Source organism: Vanessa cardui, chromosome 20 (assembly GCF_905220365.1).
Source record: "Vanessa cardui chromosome 20, ilVanCard2.1, whole genome shotgun sequence".
In the NCBI taxonomy this organism is placed as follows: Eukaryota; Metazoa; Arthropoda; class Insecta; order Lepidoptera; family Nymphalidae; genus Vanessa; species Vanessa cardui.
Window position 1 is genome coordinate 11,812,870 of NC_061142.1, and position 24,686 is coordinate 11,837,555.

At 32.3% G+C, this 24,686-nt stretch overlaps 1 protein-coding gene across 1 annotated transcript in view; it reads left to right on the plus strand.

The window, feature by feature from the left end:
• Positions 1–24,686, plus strand: part of LOC124538206 (hemicentin-1-like) — a 314,256-nt gene that overhangs the window by 106,819 nt on the left and 182,751 nt on the right. The window contains exon 4 of the mRNA XM_047115179.1: positions 8,573–8,769. Coding sequence (XP_046971135.1) covers positions 8,661–8,769 — 109 coding nt within the window. The 5' untranslated portion in view covers positions 8,573–8,660. The remainder of the gene's footprint in view (positions 1–8,572; positions 8,770–24,686) is intronic.

Below are 24,686 nucleotides of genomic sequence, written 5' to 3' on the forward strand. Positions count from 1 at the left end.
GGTCGTCGATTATGATTTATAATATTATGTGTTTTGCGATTACTTGGCAATTCTGACAGTAATCAAGTATTTATTTGTATTTTTGATAAGGTCAATGTGATAAATATATATAAAATGTTCATATCGTAGGTTGTAGTTATAATAATAGGAATACTTTTGCTTTGTTAGTATAAAAAATATTTATTAGTAGAATACCTGTTGACTTCCAGGCAGGATATATTACATACATATATAATTGTATTTTATTAATATGACTATTTTTTACATATTGAAAAAGAGTAACTACTGAGTTTCTTGCCAGTTCTTCTCGGTAGAATATATTTTCGGAACCGGTGGTAGCTTCACTTAATTGTTAAATGATGATTCAAAAGTGCTTGTAATAGTGTACTTGAATAAAGTTTATTTTGATATATGAAATATCAACTGATGTATTTCAAGATGGATGCTAGGAAAATTAGTAGAACGTCAAATCATCTTGTCAATAATTTCATACTTAAACCGTTCCTTTTGTAAAAAGTAAGTTTTTTTGTCATAAATTTGTCAGTTATTCCATAGCTGCAGACAAAGCATCTTATTTCTTTGCTTTAAACGAACGAAAAACTATACTCGAAATACTTTGTGTAACATTTCTCTTGTTTACGAATATTAAATTTTTCATTTGTTCCATTTGACATAATATAACGAGTCTTTCGTTTGCTTTTTCATTCCAGGGTTATAAAAATACTAGTGATCCGCTCCGGCTTCGCACGCGTGCAATACTGATACTTAATACACTACATAATTTGTTTATTTACGTCATCACCTTACAAACTTCTAAAATTATCAGTGTTTCTTTACTATATTGCCCATGTATTATATACGAAAACCTTCCTCTAAAATCATTCTATCTATTAAAAAGAACCGAATCAAAATCCGTTGCGTAGTTTTAATGATTTAAGCATTCAAAGGGACATAGGGACAGAGATAGCATACTTCACTAATTCTAATATATGGGTTATTAAAAAAATTTACTAAAAGTGGCTCAATATAATCTACTGGCACTAAATCTCCACACAGCCCTATTCTGTACTCACTTCTTTTCTGACTCGTGAAATGTTAAAAACCCCACTTACAGTGATACGCTATTTTGAGCCGTGCATCTTTTAAATGTAATATTTGTTATAGGCGATGTCGCTTGACGCATTCTTACATTTTACGGTCGTGTTCTGCTGTATTATTCTTGAAAATGTCACCACGTATTTTACTCGTGAAAGAGCCGCTTCCTATATGCTACTTTCATAATTATTTGCAACGAATTTATACCTTTTAATTTATAATTCTATCGACAAATTGTGTAGCTTTGTATATCCATTTCAGAAACAGAACAATTCAGGATGCTAATATTTTCCTTGTACCTGTTCAACGCTGGTTTATTCCATTTTAAGCTAAAATAGTATTACAATGTACTGTTATTTGGCGCTAGAATATATGTATATTGTGTTGTCCATTCAGATATTCCTTCTTTATTGTATTGTCATATTAAAGTTGGAAAATAATATATTTAAAATAAATAGAAAACTATATTTAAGTGGTAGCGCAATAACTTAGTCCATTTGAGCAAAGCAAGAAACAGGTGACTTTGTATATAATACCATATAATTACCATTGCTTTCAGCTACGTAAACTACACAGGCGTTAGCTTTATCATATAAGTTATCTACTGCATATCAAAAACAAACAGCAACAATAATAGCCCATAAATTCCCACTGCTGGGTTAAGCTGGGCTACACAACACAACAAAACACAATATGTATAAGCACATACATATTCAGTGGTGCATGCCTGGGTTTGAACTCGCTATCATCGGTTAAGATGCACGCGTTCTAACCACTGGGCTGGACTGTATAGCGTCTAGTTATATATCGTCTATCTATAACTATAGTTTTGTCCTAATTTATCAGGAACAGCGCGGGAATTTCGCGATTCAACACTTGAATACGAATGAAGTTTTTGCTTGAATCGCATTATGCCGTTACTCGGCCGTCGTCGGCCCGTCTTCGGCTTAAAACCCAGTAATTTATTACAAATTGATACAGCCGTTATGTCCTTGGAACTTTTTTATACAGCCTATTTAAAATTAAAATAGAACAATTTCAATATTTTGTTTGAACAGGGAAATAGTAATTACATTGATATTTTAATGTACTGTTCATTGTATCTGCTGCAATCTACATGACAAAAAGGATTTATTTCAATACAAGACCATTGAAGAGTGAAAAATTATTGAGAATTTGTGCAAGCGCTTCTGGGTATATCACCCGATAATAAAATCTACCGCTAAACGACAACAATAACAACACAACAACAGCCTGTAAATTTCCCACAGCTGGGCTAAGGCCTCCTCTCGCTTTTGAGGAGTAGGTTTGGAACATACCATTCTACTGCTAAATATTTACTTACCAATATTTATTAGTGCAGTATAATGGCTTTGAAAGTGAGCCACTAAAAAGGGAAATAATATCTTATATACCAGGGTTGGTGGCGTTATGGTGATAAAAGACCGTTAGTACTTCCCTGAGTGCCAATGTCTTAAGGTATCATTTAAGACCACGTGATCCAAATGTCAGTTCGGTCACCCAGTAATATAAAAGACTATTGTATTATTAGTAATACAATAGTAAAATATAAATACAATAGTAAAACGTATAAATTCTAAATAAACACATTTTATTAACATAAGAATTAATAACATTAAATGCTTAAATATATACAAATATGAACTAAAACTAGTTACTATATGAATCTTGACCGCGTGGAATGGTGGCAAGAATGCTAGCAGCATTTCCCCGTTGAATCGCAATTCTCATCCTTTGGGCAAAAAACGAACCAGCACTCCTGCCACCAGTGGAGGCAATGAAGCGAGGTGTTATACGTTCTTGAAATATTGAAATATCGGTTCTTAATTAATTTTATTTGACTTGTATGTACAACAAAAACTCATAAATGCGAATAATTAAATAAATCTCTTCTAAAACGTTTACCAATTTTAATGACTATGAATAGATGTTAAAAATTAAATAAACCTTACGAAATACTAGTCAAGATCATCATATTCATATGTTATGCAATGTCAGAACAAAATAAGGTCTGCGAGAAATCGTAACCAAGATATATTTAACCAGTACACATAAATTTACATCAAATATACGAAGATATATCACAAACGCTAATTCAAAGATATTGATGAATTAATTTGTCAAATTTTAACATATTACTTTCGTACCGTAAGGTCCGTTTACATTTTACGACCTACTTACTAATTTAAATGCTCGCCGCGTCCCACGACTACTAAATATATAAAAAAAATATGTAACATAAATCTAGAGTCATAATATGAATCATTAATTCATTGACAAGAGAAAAAAGAAAGACTTATTAAAAATAGAACTTCCATAAACATTAATTTGATTTTCTATTTATATCCGATATCAATGGAAATTTAGTGAAAACTTTCAAAATTTAATAGAAACAATTTACACTTCCTAATTTATTAGGGTATTGTCTAAGCTATTTTTGAACTACAGTCATTAATCATTTAACTGTCAACTACTAATTCAATTAAAATTCCATATGAAAACTTGCTTATAACTTACTTATTGATAGTCTACTTGACTATCGTGTATAAACAACTACTTGAGAGGCTAAAAAGCCATGAGGAAACTAATTTATGATTGCTTTAAAGATAATACTTTACCATTTCAGCTGAGATATCCCAGTGGTTAGAACGCGTGCATCTTAATCGATGATACCGGGTTCAAACCCAGGCTAGCACCACTACATGTGCTTAATTTGTGTTTATAATTCATCTCGTGCTCGGTGGTAAAGGAAAACATCGTGAGGAAGCCTGCATGTGTCTAATTTCATCGAAATTCTGCCGCGTGGTGGAATATGTTCCAAACCCTCTCCTTAATGGAAGAGGAGGCCTTAGCTCTGCAGTGGGTAATTTACAGGCTGTTATTTTACTTTTACTTTTATTTTAGTACTATATACTTTATAGCTGAATGTAAATACAGCCACGTGGGATAATAAATATAAGCTACCGCACTTGAAAGCGCATTGACGTTTGAGTAGTTTATAATTCAAGCTATGCCATTTATAATCAGTAGTGCTGATCTAAAAGAACTAACTTCTCACCTGAAATATCGAAACTTCGGACACATGGTAGTTCGTTTATCACTTAAATTTTAATAGACAATGTCTGAGTTCTGAGGTGAGTTTTCGGTTTCACAAAATAGCTCTTCAAATGTCCAATTTATTGTCAATTTTAAATAAAGAATAAAAATAAGTTTCAAACTATTCGCTATCATCATCCAAAGTTTAAAGTAACTTTTTTTATAATTAAAAGTGAACGTGAAATGATATTTGTTCGTGTAACAGGGCCTTAAACATCCGAACACAAAAACCAGTTGCTGTCATTTTAATGACATATCAACCAAGAAATTAATTTGCATCTTAAACAGAAACTCGAGGAATACCAGTTTCGATTTTTATTTGTATTCGATTTTTACGCTTCATTAGAAGCAGATAAGTAAGTTATTTTATCTATTTAGTAGCATTTCGTTCGATACTTGATTTGAATTTGATGAATAAATTATAGATAAACGGTAAATTTAACGTTGGTACTTATGTCATGGTTTTTTTAAACAACAACTACAACAACAGCCTGTACATATATCACTGTTGCGCTAAGGCCTCCTATACCTTTGAGGAGAAAGTTTGGAACTTGTTCCACCACGCTGTTCCAATGCGGGTTGGTGGAACACACATGTGGCAGAATTTCTATGATATTAGACACGTGCATGGTTCGAGCACTTGTATGTGGTGCTTATCTTCATTTTTAACTTTACCGTTTCGTAAATTCAAATCGTTAATAAAAAAATACATTGGTAAAAAAGACATATTATTCGATACAAGATTTTGTAGATGATAAAAAAGCTTGAAATTAAACATACATATATAATTGTTTTTAACTAATATGATTGTATTTTTTAAATGTTGAAAATGAGTAACTATGCACTTGAATAAAGTTTATTTTGATTTCGATTTTGAACTAGGTTTGAACCCGCAATCATCGGATACGATGCACGCGCTCTAACCACTGGGCCATCTCGGCTCTTAAAATCAAGTGATACCAATATCAGATGAAACATCTATGGGGTAAGAGTGACTCGTATATCGTGACGGCTTACGGCATGACTCTCTCCCATACAGTTATGCCACCTTCGCCGGTACTTTCTAATCCCTTTTATGCTTGGCACTCATAATATTGAAAATATATATTGTATTCATTTTACTTCAAATTTATTTATTAGCTTTCTTTAGTTATAAATTCTTTCAATAACAATTTCGATGTCTCAAATCTGTTTGTTAGCCGCGACAGCTTCTTATTTGTATGAGAATGGCGTGAGAATTAACATATTATTTGTATTGTAAATGGGTTTTTAATATAAAGTGTTTATTTAATGGCTAAGATACAAACCTCTAACTAAATTATAGGGTACGATATTTTTATTCATATTCTTAAGAATAATAGGAATGGTTTATGTACAAAAGTAAAGTACCTACAGATAAATAGGCATAGTACCCCATTTTTAATAAATAAGCAAATTGGCAATTTACCACCTTATGATGGTAAGTGATCACAACCAGTAGTGCGAAAAGACAGTAACAATTCCTTCCATCACCAATGCGCCACCAACATTGTGAGAAGAAATGCATATTTGATCTTTTGTTTGTAAATATTGCTGTACGGTGGTAAAATTTGTGATGATTGCATGGTAGGTACCATCCAGACGGAATTCCAAAAAATTCATGTCACCAAGAATATACTTATCAACGATAATGAACTGTATAATACGATGTTAGATTTGCTCTTACCTTTAAATATTTTTAAACAAATTACCTACATTAGAACTGAGAAAAGTTAGAAAAGAGAATACCTAATATGACAATGTTAAGTTATCAAAACAAGTTATCAAAGTTACTAATGTACGTACTACTAGAATATCTTATGACTTTATCAATTCGCTATAGTTACTGTACCAACGAGATCGAAATCTATTAAAGTCGATTTGTATAAAGAAGTTTACTGTTCCCAAAGGATACCTTTTTGCAGGATCCCTTGAAAAAATAAATGTGACCTCGAACGTTCGGGATGTGACAGACAGACGGGCAATGACAAGGGTTCAACCTCATCGGGGGCCCAAACGTGACCGCCCTAGTGAGTAGGAGCTGGAGCCCCAGAAATAGATTAATTCCAAAAGGCCGTGATGCCGAAGCGAAATGAAGAAGGAACTGTGATTTTAAAGCGGTCATTTGTATTTGTCTAGCTTGATTTTATAGTGCGAATATAACGTTATTTTGTTCAATGAAAATAACCTGATTCTTGAGGAACTCCGTGGTCGAGCAGTGTGTACACCGGTTTTCGTGGTTACACCAATCCGAGGTTGAATGGAACCCGGTTATATTCCCGGTCAAATTTATGTAGAAAAAGTTCATTAGTTTTCTATGTTGTCTTGGGTCTGGGGGTTTTGTGGTACCGTCGTTACTTCTGATTTTCCATAACAAAAGTGATTTAGCTAGTTACATTGGAATCAGAGTATGTGATGTTGTCCAATATTTATTTAAATATTAATATTATATTTTTGGTATATGTACTTAATTAAAGTTGAGTTGTATGGTATCTTCTGGAATACTTTAATGGATGTAGGTATGGGTACCACACAGCTGTACTGAATTCCAGCTTTTTGAGTGAGAGACCCTTACTATTATTTTTTACTATAAATCTCATGCAGAAAAATATAGACAGTTAAAGACCATTAGTTAAAGATTATTTTATGTATAAAAGAGAACGTGAACTTAGTATTTACTGTGAAAAGAGTAATTACCGACTTTCTTGCTGGTTCTTCTCGATCTACTTTCCGAACCAATGGTAGCTTTACATTTAATTGCACAGTGTAACAAGATTCGAAAGTGCTTTGATGAGCCTGCTTGAGTAAAGAATGTTTTGATTTTAATTAAAGGCACAAGAAATATATCATCTATTTGAGGTACACAGGATTTAAGCGATGGTAAATAATTCTTTCAGTGCTTTTTCTTATAGATGACCAATTTTTCCATCTCCCTTCCAAGTACTAAAAATTGTATCTCAAGGATTTTAGTTTTCAAATTAAAAGAATTCATAATATTCTTATTGAACATTCAGATTGGTCCTTTAGATAGAAAATATGAATCATGACAGAATATTCTTGATTGAAATCAAAACAAGTAGGTAACACTAAATTAATTTACGTTTTTCTATAATTGGTATAGTATCAGTGTATCAGTAGTGAAAAAGCACTGCGAGGAAAATTACGTTTGATGAATAGAATTATGGATTTGAATCAATCAATGGGCATTAAGGAATTATAAAATCCAAAACTTCTCCTTAGGAGAAGAGATCAGGAGTCCTCGACGTGGTATGCTTTACTTAAGGTTGATATAAATTTTTCACTTTCGGGCCTTTGCTCGTTGATATTACACACATCTACATAGATTTTTAAAGCTGAAAACGAGTGAAATTTAGGGCCTCCTATTGGCATCTAAATACACGCACACTAGTAAAGTACTGACGTTTGGTAAGTGTCAAACTTCAGTTAAACGTCAGCTGTCACGCACACCAAGATAATACAGTTGGATTTTTGTTTCAGCTCTTTTGTAATGTGAAACTATTTAGATAAATGAATAACCTAATATTTTTTCTAAATTTAGGTACTAATAACATTCCATAAGGCATTACTTTGTCTGGCTTATCACAAGAAAATTTCATTAAAAAGGTCAAATTGAAAACTATTAATTTATTTTTAATATTACGACAGGAATGAAAAATTTTCAACACATTAATGACGTATTTCACAAAGCAACCTAACACAATTAAATATTCTCTTGAATATAGTTGAGCTGAAAGTACTTTTCAGAATAAAAACAAGATGTTCGACCCGCCTCAGCGAGAACTTCGTAACAAAAGAATCGTCAGAAAGGCATAAAGTTATATTATGGGCTTCTCATGTCAAAGTTCGTATTGTTTTTAAAACACGTTGTCGACTCCCATTGAATTATTCCATTCTATTTAAAGTACAAATGAATGCAAGCGAAAAGTTTGCGCTGGTACTGCGAACTGCCAACACAAATACTCGTAACTTGATATATTCAAGTAGATGTTACTTTTAAAATTAAATTTATTGAATTGACATTTATAACGTCGTTTGTAAAAGCGAAACATTGCTAAGGAAACATAACATGCTCCTCTTAAGTGGAACTGCAAAATTTTTGTTCTGTTTTAGTACCTCACTAAGTTGTGTAAAATTGGTTTGAAATGGAGTGGCAAGATTGAACCACTTGTAAGCACTGTCGGCCTAAAACGTAATAAAATGACAAATCATGACAAATCAAGACAAATAAATATATTTTCAAGGATATAACTATTTTTTTTAATTACATATTGTGTCAGTGTTAAAATTATCAGTCGTCACTAAGTATTTTTATATTTTTCAGGTACATAATCCGTAAAGTAAGAGTGGACCGGACCTAGTGATCTAGTGCAGTGTAATGAGTGTAGTGATGTTATCGTGAGAACGGGGCAATGTTGAGGCCGTTTGGTCCAGTTACGTGGGCCTGGCTGGTGCTCGCGTTGGGCCACACTACGGCCTACACCGACACCGAGGATTTCCTCAGCGATTTGGATAAACCAGGTCAGTACCAAGTTAAAACATATTAAAATATGCCTTTCCTATTTGAAATATCATTTTAAAAATATTGTTTTTGTTATTCAACTTAATTATTGTAAGAATTCTATCTTAACTTAAGTTATATTTTAGCGCGGCGTTTTTCATAATGTTTGCGTGAGGTGCTCATTTTATGGGGAGAAGTGTCTGCCACATTTCTTGAGAGAAGGTAGTAACAATAAGTTTAACTTAAAATCTACGCATTTATATAATTAATCTTTTTTTCTTTGCGTGTCTATTGAGTGAAAAGGTCGGTAGGCATGCGTTGGCTAATCAACGCCCACTGTAATAGATTATGAATAGTTTACAATCTCGTCAGAGTAATGGATTGTAGTTGTGCAGATCCAGAGCTAAAATTCGAAAGCCTTTTAAGAGCTTAGTTTATTAGTTCCTTCCATAATTACCATAACAAGATCGGCCTGGAACATTTTGTCTTATTATTAAATAACTAACTATGCTTCACCAACATTTAGATATATCTTGCCTGTTTTACAAACACAGTCGTATATACTACTACTCATTAACTGAAGATCAGTATAGTATACCAGTATTTATTCGAATGGTTAAAACAACCGTACTCTATAGGGTCGATCAAACTTACATTACCTGACATTAGCACTTTTAAACATACAAACAGCTTTGTAGTTTTAGTCTAAATATCAAGCAATGGTTTCTTTGTGTGTAGTGTTAATTTTTTTAACGCATCCATCTATTTGATCTTAAAGAATTATAACTCAATAAAGAGCAACGTTGTTTAATATTGAAGTTATAGTTTAAGTAACGTTGTATCAATTTTTGTTTTAGAATTAAGTTCTTTTACTTGGCATATATAGTAAACTATAGTATATAGTAAAGTGAAGTGGCAGATCAGACGACCTTTTCCACTTTATTTCTCCCGACTCTTTTATGTATATATTGTTTTTGCATTATTTTAATTATTTTTTGTTATCATAAATTTACAAGAGGTTTTTAATAATAATTTTATTTCTTCTCATTATTTATTTTCGTTGTTAATAAATTTTATTGTGCTTGTCATTAAATATATAACATATACCATGAACAACTTCAAAACATTAGTTTTTACTATAGAAGCAAACTAACAAAGGCGTGAGGTTGACATTAACCAATCAAATGATTCAATATAGAAGCATTACACTTAGGCATTACCATCAGATCAGAAAAGAAAATAGAGAGGAACCGGTGACAGAGACTCGGAGGGCATTTTTTTTATATTTTACACTTATTTTGATGTAATTTGATAAGGTTATATCATTTGGCGATGGCATGTATCTCTCAATCGATTTATTTATATCAAATCGTAATAACGAAGTTTACCTAAATTATTAAATTAGCTTCGATTTCCAATTCGTTCGTTGTCACGTCGAATATTTCGAGAAGGGTTAAGCTATACGAACATCAAATACTGTCAAATTTTTTCTCATTTTATTAATGAAATTCGATTATTTGTGTTTGTTAATTAAACAGACTTTTGTATAAATGTTATAGAAATGTAGAACAAATACGCAAATATAAGGACTTACGTGTATTCGAAATTCTGGTCTGTATTTTATTCAAATCAATTCAATTTAATGCAAATATTGAATTAAATAAGAATTCGCAGACAATTTTATATTTACCGTCTAAAACAATTAAGCTCGTTCTAACAGAACTATTTAATGAACCATATTATTTTGTACAGACTATATTATACATGATAAAAAACGTGGAGATAGTATTTTGATTTTTATTTATACAATTTTTTACTGTATAAGATTGAAAGCGTGAGTAAGTATAGGGTTTATATTCGGCTTTTGGAAGTATCAAAGTGCCAAACCAGTAGTCTTTATTTAAATGTTATTTTTCTAGATACATACAGGTTTCCTCACGGTCTTTTTGTTTCACCACTGAGAAAGATATCAATTATAAATAAAAAATTAACAAAAAGAAAAACCGACTTCAGACAAAACAATATTTTAAAACAAATTAATATGCACTAAAAATTTATAAAAATAATTGCGTATTCAAAATATTTTTTAGAGTCCTCCTAAGTAAAATGAAATGAAAAACATTACACTACTTAGAAGTCGATTATGATTACATAGTGTAGTTACAATTGTTGATATATTTGAAACCGGTGTCAGTCTTGGGCCCGGGCCACGGGCTACACTACTGATTTATCGTATAAATCAGTAGTGTCTGTCTGAATTTTAAACCCACAGTTGTCAGTAAGGATACACGAGGTTTAATCACTGAGGCATATCGACTATATATAATAACTCGATTCTGCCTTAATTCGTGTTCAAAATTCCATTTCATCAAAAGTGTGAAGCGACCCAATCCTGATTAAGATTTTAGTATTGCGTGCCTCAGAAAGGTAAGTTTATGGAGGAATCCGGTCGTTTTTCTTATTTATAATTCAAACGATATCCAATAAATGGGGTGCTGGATGGTTAAACCAAAGAGAACCACTGTTTTATTGAACAAATGCTGTGTAAATCCGAACTCCCAGCGTGAGATTGTTTATATTCCCTTTTGGTTACATGTGGTATTCGTGCGGTTAGTTAGTTTAAATATTCGATATTGTTGTTTTTTTAACATAAGTTAGGGCAAATGGGACACGTGATGGTAAAATTACAACTTTCTATAAACATTTAAGCCTTTAGATAATGTGCCGACAATCATGGAAACTGAGATGTTAGGTAAATTGTGTCTGTTACACTGGTCCACTCATCCTTAAATTGCGAATTCAATAATATCGCTGCTTGGTTGTAGTGTATGATGAGATGATAAGTGGGTTGTAACTAAAACTACCAAGTAAAAATATAACACAATAAATATAATGAATGAAGATAATTAATGTTACGGTATATTTTTGTTTTTTTTTTTTTATGGTTTAGGTTGGCGGACGAGCATATGGGTCACCTGATGAGTGGTCACCATCACACATAGACAATGACGCTGTAAGAAAATATATTAACTATTCTTTACATCGTCAATGTGCCACCAACCTTGGGTACTAAAATGTTATGTCCCTTGTGCCTGTAGTTACACTGGTTCACTCACCCTTCAAACCGGAACTAAACATTACTGGGTACTGTTATTTGGCGGAAGAATAAGTGACGAGTGGGTGGTATCTATACCAGACGTATAGCACAAAGTCCTATCACCAAGTTTTATTTTTGTTTTTTATTACAAAATAATTTCAGACACGATAAGCACCACTTATTTTTCCTGTACAATATGAAATGCGCGCTTAAATGTTCTTTGTATATCATAAATATTATACTATTTGTTTGTTTTGTTTCATTCGTCTGTTTTTTTTTTTTCAAAAAAAATAATCTACCATTTCGAATAAATCATACGTTCGAATAATATTTCAACATCTCAAATCCGTCCTATTCTGTGTTTAATATTCTCGAACATTTTTTCATCGTTCTCAAAGAATCCTTTATTCAAATCAACTCATAAATTTTAAATCTTAGCTCTGTATAAATCATTCTACAATTAAATGAACATTTATATAAAAAAAAAACATATTTAATCATAAAAATACAGGGTTGTTGACAGCCCTACGATATTAATAATGAATTACGGACGCGGCAACACTGGGCTTTATTAATGTTGCCAGTGAGAAAAAGTTTAAAGGTATTATGGCCACGGAGTCCTTTTTTATATACGTAACTTGCGCTCACTAAAAAAATCTTTTTCGACGAATATTGTTTGACACGCAGCCGGCGTAGTCGTGTTTTGTTAAAGATGCTTGTTCTTTTCCAATTGATTTTCAATCAACCAGACTGAATAATACCGAAAATAGTCAGTATCAGATGTTTACCTGTTTGTATAGATATATATATTTTTTTATATCGTTGCTTTCAGTGAAGTTCTAAGTTTTAAAGAAAGAATTGAAAATTTTATTAATTTTTATATTTAAAACGAATATTGGCATTATTACACCTCCCAATAAATTAAATTTTGAACAACACTGAAAAATCTCGAACAGAAAAACACTAATTTATGATACGAATAGAATATAATAACAGCCTGTAAATTCCCACTGCTGTGCTAAAGGCCTCCTCTCCCTTTGAGGAGAAGGTTTTTGGAATACATATATTCCAAATAAAATTATAATAGAATATTCCATAATAATTGGAAGCTATGGCTTAACTTGTACCTGTAGTAAACCTGGCTCGTCTTTAAACCGGCAATCAGGAATGCAGAGAATTGTTGTTGGCGATAGAATAATTTATGACCATGACGGACTTACCAACTGCCCTGTTCCTAATATAAATAAAATATACTTGAAAAGGAAAGTATGAAAAAAGAGTACATCATGCATTTTTTTGTTTTATCAGTAAATGTTTTGGTATTGATTAATTCCGACGCAAAATCTAAAGTAATCTAAGTACCTATGTTAGTATGCTAATTTGTTCCCGAGTTCAAGTTGAGATACCCCAGTGAATAGATATATGTACAATATATTACCAAAACTAGTATGATCCTATATCTGACCTGAAATTAACCTAAAATAATATGAAAGTTAAATACAAATTAGCAGTTTTTACGAAGAATCTGATAGAACAAAAAGACACACCTTTTTGTAATATTCGTAGGATATCGTGCTTCATCGTAAATAAAAATATCGTGAGCAATCTGCAATGGATTGATACATTAAAGTCCCTAAGAGGAGAGGAACACAAGCCCAGTTGTGGGACTTGTGGAAGCTGTTAGTTATTAACTTATTACTATATAATTACTTTAATGATATCACAAGAAATACACTATAAACATAACTCATATGAGAGATGTAAGTGTTATACATTTTCAAATAGTGTATTTTTTTAAACTATCTAGCCCACGACTTCAAGCGTTTAAAATGAACTGAAATTTTACACATAATTCTAAAATGTAAGTAGCCTTATTTACCTCTTAATACATGTTGCTATCTGCCAGTAAAAGTTCCGTTGAAATCGGTCCGGCCGTTCCAAAGATTAGCCAGAAAAAAAAACAGACAGACAAAAATTAAAAAAAGTATTATTTCGATATATATATACCGTGTATACATACATACATATGCATTTAGTAAAAAACGGTTATTTTAATATTACAAACAGACAATCCAATTTTATTATACGTATAGATGTATAGATTCTCATTCATGAAACAAAGTGACCTGCAGAATTTCGCTGAGAGCTCGTCAATCTTACGCTTCGTTTTTGAGAACAAAATGAAGTAAACAAAAGCGAAAATAAACGAAATTTTCCCTTTATTTTCCGTGAAGGCGGCATGGACATATTCTCCAACTATCGTGATCCACATATGACGATTATTGGTTTATTGGAGCGAGTCACGCGGGGAGGAATTATTGACAAGGTTTTAATACTGGTAGTGTTTTATTATATTGGTTCTGTATATAAATAGGTCTTATTCTGTTACAATTTTAAAACCTTATCAATGTTTATTTTTTTTATGTAGAAGACTTAAACCTTTTTTTTTCGATTTGAGCTTGAGCAAATCCCTCATTTAATTCGGCATTTTTGGCAACACTTGGATTAGGTTCAATGTGCTTGCTACCGCTACTGGTTGCAATTGAAGGTTCCACTTATGATGGTCACAGCGGCAGAACTTTGCGCAAACCCAAACGGGTTAGGAAAAGGTAGGTATCACTCAATCAAATATTGTACCAAACAGCAACACTTAGTACGTATAGTGTTCCAGTGTGGACAGGCACGAGAAACATGTTAGTTCCCAAGGATGGTGTTGCATTAGTGATGTAGGGAATGGTTAACGTTTCTTATTGTGATAATAGGCATGGGCGATATTGATCATTGACTATCAGTAGTACTAAGTACATACAGGCGTATGGGCTTCTTAATACCTTCCAATCATAAAATAGGAACTGTAAATAACCTCAGTATTTTCTTTGTCAGAAATGAAATAAATAGTCAATTATATATATATATATATATATAGTTCTATTAATATGTCCTATAAGAAATGAATACAACACAAAGTTTACCTCTTATCGCATGTCACTAATAAATGTTTTAATTTTAGACTGTGATCATGTCTGTAGTATAATATGGTTAAAAACCGAGCAAATATCCGTTTCATTTACTCATTTTTTATTTCAATTAATTGGTATAGGATTCATCCTGTATTCTACGATGACAGAAGAAATCACGAGGAAACATATATATATATATCGGTAGAAATAAAAGACTTCCCAACCTACAATGGAACAGCGTGGTAGAATAAACTGCAATTTTCGTCTTCAAAAGGAGAAAAAATCTAAACCCAGCAGTGGGTTTATTAATAAAAAAATAATAATTAATAAATATTGCCCAACATCACATTGATAACTCTAGCTAAAGCGCTTGTGTTTTTGAAATCTAGAGTAACGATCACAAAAGTCTAGACCCAAAACAACAAAAAAAACTAATTAACAAAAAGTTAATTAAATCGACTCGGCCGGGATTCGAACCCGGGACTTCGGAGTGGCGTACCCATGAATATTGGTATACATAGTACTCGACCACGGAGGTCATTAATATTATAAACTTATTATACAAACATGTTTTCAGTAAAAAAAACTCTCAGAAAATAGTACAGTTCTATAGACGAATAAAACTCTTGTCAACAAATTTACTTTTCGAATGGCTGAGATTAGCGCGTTCAAAGAAACAAACACTCCAGCTTCATAATATTATCGGTACAGATAAAAAGAATGCTACAACTAATCCGTTCAAAATCAAAATTGCTTTGCTAAAGTCGCCTCTTAATAGCACTTTTGAATCGTCATTTTAGGAGATTATAACGACAATGGGTTCGTAGATTATATCGAGAAAATTCATGAAATCATTTCAAGTACAGTCAGAGTAAGAAAACCTTCGTCAGTTTTCAAATTCATTCCTTTATCAAGTCTTAAGCTCTTTGTACCTTTTGGATCTAAACATCAAGTAATTGACGCAATAATATATGTCAGTCTCAATCGGGAAAGCAGATTATCGTTCATACCGAGCACACGAAAATAGACCTTAAGGTGACGAACCTTTTCTTACCCTGATTGTACAAAACTGGTTTTGTTATATATGGACATAACATTTTATTATATCCATAAGCGGGTAAAAGAACTCACCTATTTTATTACTGAATCCGCTTAGATAATATCAAAGAAAATATAATCGTTTTATTACGGCTAATGAACCCTGAACTTTCCAACGTATAACAATACGTCACAAAATTATCATACGAGGGTTCGATATTGTACCGAATATTACTTGAGTTTTCTTTATATGTAATAAACATGATATTATGAAACAAGGCTTGGTGTATGCTTTGTCATGTCATGATATTTTATGGCTATTTATAGTAATGTGTATTTGGCTTAAGGTTCTGTAGGTATTGACTTTCAGTTGACATTTAAGTTAGACAATTATATTTTATTTTGTCATCATCTGTAATCTCTTCAAGCGATTTCTTTTATATTCTGCCATTCTTACTGAATAACACCAGCGCAGATGACATTATTATAATTATTAAAATTAAAAATTAGCCAATACAAACCAGAAAATGGTTTAATGGCTTGTAAAATATATTAATGTGTATGTTTTATTATAAAAAGAAATAAATAAATAAAATAATTATATGTGCAAACACAATTACATTTTATATTGACTTACATTAATCATCATGGCATAGATTCAATGACAAATCCGATCCGGAAAGGGTTCAGTGCTGGAAAAAAGACTCGCTTTGCAAGACAAAAGAGTAAGCACTGTCAACTTCCAAGCGGCAGACTTCTCTGGAGTATGTCCGAACAGATTTTTGTGTGAGTTTGTCCTTCAGTTGGAAATTAGGAGATTCTTCTCCTTAACTTAATCTGGACTGCCATTATTTTATTGACTTCCTCTTTTTAAATCGCTGGTTGAAGTTGAATTTACTAATATCAATTTGACATCTATGCTGATTGGTGGATAGCAAACGATGACGATAAAGGCGACCAATGAGTATTCATTATTTCGTCAACTTATTAAAACTTTCTTTGATTAAAGTTGTAGTTATTGGACAGTCAGAGTAATACAACCTTGGTCAGTTGTCAAATTCATTCCTTTATCAAGTCGTAATTCTTAGTACCTTTTAAAACTAAAACACTAAACACACAACTGCAAATAAAATTAAACTTACATAGTATTATTTGCTATACATGACTTATAATGCATTGCATTGCATTACAACGTAATATGTCATTCTCAATCGGTAAAGCAAATTATCACCCATACTGCACGAAAATAGATCTTAAGGTGACGAACCTTTTATTTACCGTGACTATACATTCAGTAATAATACTAGTTCGTTACATATTATTATGTTCATTCATTGTTTCATTCTATGTAACCTACCCCTGAAATAAACATGTGTATGAAAGACAAGATGATCCCAATAAGACATCACGTAGCCCTTTTATATTTTGTTAGGTATTTAGTAAACGAGTTAGTAAATATTGAATTTCTGGCCAGTTCTCATCGGTGGAAACGTTCTGTACTATTTATATACATCAAGTGTTTCACTAGCAACATCGCCGAGGCAATAATAATTTCATATTTCCCTTCATGTTCAGCATTTTCTTCGTAATAGAAAATGAACAAGTCTTTTTAATTAGACCGAGCGTGAATTACAACGAGTCTGAAGGCGTGAAGCTGTCAGCAATTAGAGGTCGAAGCTAACCCCTTGCAGACGTAAAGTGCACGCCATAAAACATTGAATCGCGCGAAATTAACTTCATTGCTATTAAAACCGCAAACCGTCGGTTTTCTCTCACGGACTGAATTAGTTTCACGCTACTTAAATAGCAATTTTTATAACTGAGAAACTCGGGTTCAATATATAAGAGTTTTTACGATGTACATAATCTTAAGTGCCGTGCTTGTGACAAAGTTTGGTATTGGAAGTTGTTTCATGTTGCTATGGATCCTGTTTGCAATTTTAAGCGAAGTATTTCAGCGTTGCTGGGTTATACTTTTTTGAAGACCGTATAAACGACATGAGTAATAAGTTATTTAAAATATATTATTAAGTAGTTCTCTTGTCAGTTTTTTTGATAGAATCTAACTTTGAAAACTAGTGGTCACTTTACATTTAATTCAATACTGCAACATGACGAATCATAAATCAAATGTGGTTTCGAGACAACTTGAATAAAGAACATACTGATTTTAAAGGTACATCAATATCCAATCAATTTATTAATGGCACAACAAAACAACAGATAATTTTCTATATTTCCACCTGCTGGACTAATACACCTCTTTTGAGGAGAAGATTAAGAGCAAATTCCACTACGCTACTCCAGTGCAGGTGGATTCCCATAAGGCAGAGTTCCGTTGAAATTAGACACATTCAGTTTTTCTCACGACGTTTTCCTTCACCGCCAAGCACAAGATGAGCACATGAAAATTCAATGGTGCCCGGGTACCAACCACTAGGCTACTTTGGCTCGTATTAATGGCACCTCTGAATATTAATATATTATAATATTCAAAATTCAACTTCATACCTTATAATAATCACACTAGCATTTTTTTGTATCGTTTTATTATTAATAAAAAAGCCTTATAACTTTCAATGCTTTCCAGTCGTACTCAATTATACTGTAATTCCTTCACTGTGAGAGCTGTCAAATTATAAAATTCCCTGCCTGGTGAAATGCGTAAAGTTGTTTTTTTCTGAAATCGTTGAAATAAGTGTAAGTTTAATCATTTTTTTCTCAAATTATTATTAATTTCGAAATATTTTCATTTCGTTCGAACACAATTTCGTTATGAACATACCAAGAAAATTATTGGTTAAATCGATAAAAGTCACACAGCCAAAAGTTTTTATTCAGGTCAAACAGTAACTTAATCAGTAATCATGATCTTTGCGAGTATGTTTGTTACACTGAGACAACATCTAGGCACTGGTCAATTAATTATTTATAAATAAGTTTTAATAATTATAGGGAGCCAATTTTTATAGCACAGTCAACTTGTCAATATGTTAGTAAATTCTCGATTACTCTGTCGATGGTTCGGCCAAATTTCGAAGGGTTGTGACGTCACTCGCCATTCAATCATCCATAATTATTATTTACTAAAATCACATCTTCGTAGAAGCTATTAAAGGTGCATTTCCTACTTTGTTAATCTGGACCTGATTGTATGTTTAACTAGCTGAACATGTGGCTTAACCTGAAGTTTATAAAACACAAAATTCCAGTCCCCGTTTTACTCCCTTAGGGGTGTAGTTTCGTTTAGCAATATTCAATATTAATAAGGAACCTACCTACCAAATTTTATGTTTGTAGTTTTTGAATTTTGTGATTAATCAGCAGACCCCACTTTGGGCAAGTGCCCAGGGCCGTGATCGAATGCCATAAGATTAAATAAAACCATATGCAAAGTTTTCAATATTTAGATTCTGACTTGTAAATCAATCAATTATATATCAATCAATTAATCAGTAACTAGGTATTTCAACAAAGCATTATTGATTCGCAAATTGAAGAACAATGAAAATTTCTGTGTCTCTTCTAACAAATTAGTGTTCTGTCAAAGTCATAGGGCACCATTATCCTAATGTGCTCAGGGCCCCTAATAGGTTAAAGACGTCTCTGCTAATCAGTGAATGGTATTTCGCTTTTATATCCGTATTATGTTATTTTAATTTGTTTATTGCAAGTGCTTACTATTCCTGTTTTTATCTTTTGTTCGTTACTCTAAAAAGACGACCTGAAAGAGATCACTTCAAGCGATTAGCGCCTTTGCATCCTTTATGTTTAATTCGCTTTTGCTTTGCGTACATTGTGTCCTATGTTATAAAAACACAATAGTAGGTAATGTAAGGTTATTAACTTGCGTATCTCAGGAATTAATCCTTGCATTATTCTATATTCAGCGTTCACAGCGTTGAATTTACGCGACTAAAATATACGTATTTTTTTTTAATGGACTCTTTGCACGTCTCCTACATTAGGAACTATACCTTTACCTATTAATTTGAGAGATCTTGACCTGTTTACTTTAACTTTCGTCTTTTGGGTCATCTCGAGAAGGGTGGGCCGAAAGACGTTTGATGATTTTCGTTGAGACTTTGAATATAATTTCTTGTATGAATTTTAGAATGGTAAGGTCTTACATATAATTGAACTAGTGGCCTAACCCATCGGCTTTACAAGGGTGAACTTAAGGGTAGTAGTGGGTGTTTTAACAAATACTAGCTGTGCCCGCGACCTTGTACGCATTATAATTTAATAAAAAAATTGTAGCCTAAGTTACTCTCTATTATATCAGTTATCTACCAGTGAAAGTCCCGTCAAAATCGGTCCAGCCGTGTACCGTACCATGTATAAATACATATTCATTGAGTAAAAAAGGGCTATTCTTATATTACAAACAAACACTCCAATTTTATTATACTCATGCATAGAAGATATTGAAATATCTTTATTATTGAAATGAATTTTCCGACATGTTTAAAAATTGACATTCTATTTCATCTTACTTACACAAAAACTCTAATAAATTTATACATATAAATCTTTCTCATGAATCCATCTGTCTATTAGTGTTAACCGCATGAAAATCCGTTCAGTATTTTTGGAGTTTATTACGAACATACAGACACAGCCGTGGCCGGGGACTATGTTTTATAATATGTATTGATGATATTCATTTGATACAGTAAAAAATCAGTAATATAGGATGACGTATCTCGTCAGTATGCCACCATAAGGCCCCGAGAAGTTAACCGTTCAATCAAACGTGCCTGGAGGGTGTCTCAGCGAACCAAGAACACTCCCAAACATAACCCCTGTAAATAGAATATTGCTTCTCTCGCGAAATTAAGACGTTTCAAAGGGATTTTACAGAAACTTTATATCCATAGTCGTTGTCCTCGTGTACAAAGGGAAAAATATACTACATACATATACATATGAAAGATTTTCCTGATGTACCTTACAACAATAACAACAACAACAGCCTGTATATTTCCTACTCCTGGGCTAAAGCCTCCTCTCCACTTAAGGAGAAGGTTTGGAACATATTCTACCACGCTTTTCCAATGCTGGTTCGATCGATCACGAGATTAATTATAAACACAAATTAAGCACTTGAATGAAGCGGTGCTTGCTTGGGTTTGAACCATCAATCATCAATATAACATGCACGCTTTCTAACCACTGGGCCATCACGGCTTGTTATTATTGTACCTTATGTTGGAAGTAATAAGTTAAAAAAAAAGAAACAATAAACAATACGTAATGCAAAAGAGGCTAGGAAGGTCAAGTAACGTAACATAATTTTTCCTGTTTGCTGATTTACGGTATCCTTTGAAAGTCAGTAAGCAAATTTGCAATGCGTATGACCATGACAAGGCTATGTATCATGGCGTTTAATATTATTATGGATTCCTACTGAATATGTATGAGAAACGAAAACCGTTCTCATTTTTAGCTGGAATATTTTTTGACTTACAAAATTTGTTAGCCGAGAATCACATTGAAAGTTGTGACTGTTGAATTTATTTTGATACAATTTTTTGCTTGTATTAATTAATTAATAATGTTATTTGTATAATATAACAGAAACTAGAATAATAAACATTAATATTTACCTTTAAATTTTTTAATTTCGTTATGTTTTTTTAAAACTGTTAGTTCAACTAGTGACACGATTAATTATAAACTGTGCATAAATATATTTTGGTAAATTTTTATATTCCCTTTGAATATTGTTTTTTAATTAATTTTATAAATTGATATGAGTTTTTTAAATGTTTAATCATGGTAAGCTCACCATGTCCCATAAGCATTGATATTATAACATGTTTAATATTATGACCAAATATATTTTTTCCTTTGGAAAAATCCTGTGAATTAAAATAAAATAGAATATTTATTGAAGAATCCGCGTTGTAAGAAGTTGACTTTTTAATAATTAGTTTCATTTTGTTATAGCAATATGGTTAAATTTAAATAACATTCCGATCTAATAGACTATTCAGGAGTGGTTGGATACCCCTGCTTTTACCTGGTATTAGGACTCGTATGCATTTGAAGGGGAGAGGTCTGACGAAATATGCTTTTAACTATGGAAGAGAAAGGGTTGCTTAGACAAGGAATATTTAAGACATAAGACGTTTTGAATATTAGGACACACAATAGCCGAAGCTATAGACAGCTAAGATCATGTTATGCTGGCTGGTGGGGTGGTTACTAGCGGAAAGATAATTCGTAGTGATAACATTTTAACTATAACAATAATTTTGCTCATGTCATAATATTTAAAAACAATACAGTAAAAACTTAATTCCTCAAGAAAAAGGTCAAACAGTAATGTATATGAACGCAGTTTGTTCGAAGCTTATCTATTAGATAAAACTCGGGTCATAAAACCGATTATTACCAGATAAAGAACGCACACGAAGATCGGAAAACATCGTATGTTTTATTGTTAAGACCTTTTTATACACAATAAATTAAATTTATATGATGTGATGGAACTCAACTAGTTATATAGTGCGGTTTGTTTATCATTATCTTGTACTCGTTGGGAAAGCGATTTCTCCGATTGTTGGGGGGGGGGGGGGTTGGGCGTTAGTCGCTTTGTGGAACTATCCACCACTATTCATCCAGCTCATGGAGGTCTGCCAAGTGATCACTATTAAAAAAAAAAAGAGTTGTATTAGTATTTGTTGACTTCCAGGCAGGATAAATTACATACATATATAATTGTAATTACTAACATGAATGTATTGTTAATGTTGAATATTTTATCAAAAACAAAAATCGACTTCAACAAAACACTATTTTAAAAGCAATAAATATGCACTAAAAAGTAATAAAATTAATTGCGTATTCTACATATTATTTAAAGTCCTCCTAAGTAAAATAAAATAAAAAATATTAGACTTCTTCAAAAAAATCAAAAATCAAAATCAAAATAAACTTTATTCAAGTGGGCTTTTACAAGCACTTTTGACTCGTCATTTAACAATTAAGTGAAGCTACCACCGGTAGTCGATTTACGATTATATAACGTCATTATAGTTATTCTTATATTTGGAGCCGGTGTCATCATCAGATGTTATCATCAGAACTAGATTAAATTAAAAAGGTACCACACGGGAAGTACTAGCATTGAAACAAAAAAAAATCAGAATCGGTGCTTACAATGAAAAGTTATGAGGTAACAAACATATAAAAAAGAAAAAGATACCGACGAATTGATAACCTCCTCCTTTTTGAAGTCGATTGAAAAGAGTAACTACTGAGTTTCTTGCCGGTTCCTCTGTGTAGAATCTACTTTCTGAACCGGTGGTAGCTCCACATAACATAGTTGTTAGATGACGATACCAAAGTGCTTGTATATGCCAACTTGAATAAAGTCTATTATGATTTTGAATTGTAATTAAATTATTCTTAAATGTCTGTTAGCTTTCGATCTGAAACACACAGATAGATAGTATTTATATAAAATAAAATATGTACTTATAATCGACTGACACACACAAGGGAGTAAGAGCAGCGACGGAGCATGCCCATTGCCGTCATGTGTCACCTCAAAAATGGGATCACTAGGGACTCCCAGTACAGAAATGAACTTTATGGTACGCTTTATGGTTTTATGGTTTTGGTTGTCATGTGTCAGGCAATAAAGTAGCCTATGTTCTTTCCTGGAGTTCAAGTTTGCTTCATACCAATTTTCACCAAATTCGGTCCAGCGGTTTGCTCGTGAAAGAGCGACGGACATACAGAGCTACTTTCACATTTATGAAATTATAATATATGTAGATTTATAATTTAACAAACAAAAACAACAACAATAAATAAATATGGAGTAAAATAATATAAAATAAATATAATTCTTATTATTATAATGACATATATCTACGGGAGTGGAATACTAGGGGGATACAAGGGTAACAAAAATCGTCATGCCGTTTGCCGTCCCGGCATACGACTTAGTCTAACTCCCGAGGCGGTTCAATAGATATAAAAAAGATGTTTTACACAAACATTGTACGCAGTCGCTATCTTGACGCCTTTGTTCAACCATTTCCATAAAAAAAGTGTTTCGTTTCAAATTTTTTTAAAACAACACCAGTCAACATTTCGAAATTGCAGAGGATTTTTTTCTGTAAAACAAGTATTGGAGTGTCATTCTCAATATTATGCCTTTCTTTGCTGTTCACTTTCAAAGTTACACGGCATTATGACGTCATTAAAACAAAGAGCCCTCTTCAAGGAGCATCTTAAATTAATGACGTTGTTATGAAAATGTTTCAGGAAATGACGGGATTGAATCGAATATTATCCTAATTAAGAGTTTCGAAATTCAAATATTCTTAGAGTTGAGTATTTGGGTAGCGTACAATCCAATTATAACAAGTCTTAAATCCATTTCTAATGTCACTGTGATATTTTTCTTGATCTCCTGGCATGGTAAATACTATTACAAGTTCTCCAAGTATTCATACATAAACGTTCACCAAAACAAAATATTGAAGGACGTTTGTGGGTGATTATGAAAGTAATCAGTTCTTTGAAGACATAATATATTGGGAATCAACCCTTTGGCTGCAGATTGTTTAAAAGACAAATACACTTGCACCAATGATTATTAAAGAAAAGTAAAATTTATATAACGATTTGTATCTGAAACGATATATTTCTAAACCAGTTTTTCTAGCATACGCTACTCAATTCTTACTTCAAAGTCTAAAACCCGAATAATCTAAACATAAATTGGTCTTTTATCACAATTCAGAACAAAGAACGTCCCTGGATGTTAATTTTTAAAATATACCCTAAAACTTTTTTAATTACACTATCCAAGTAAATCTTA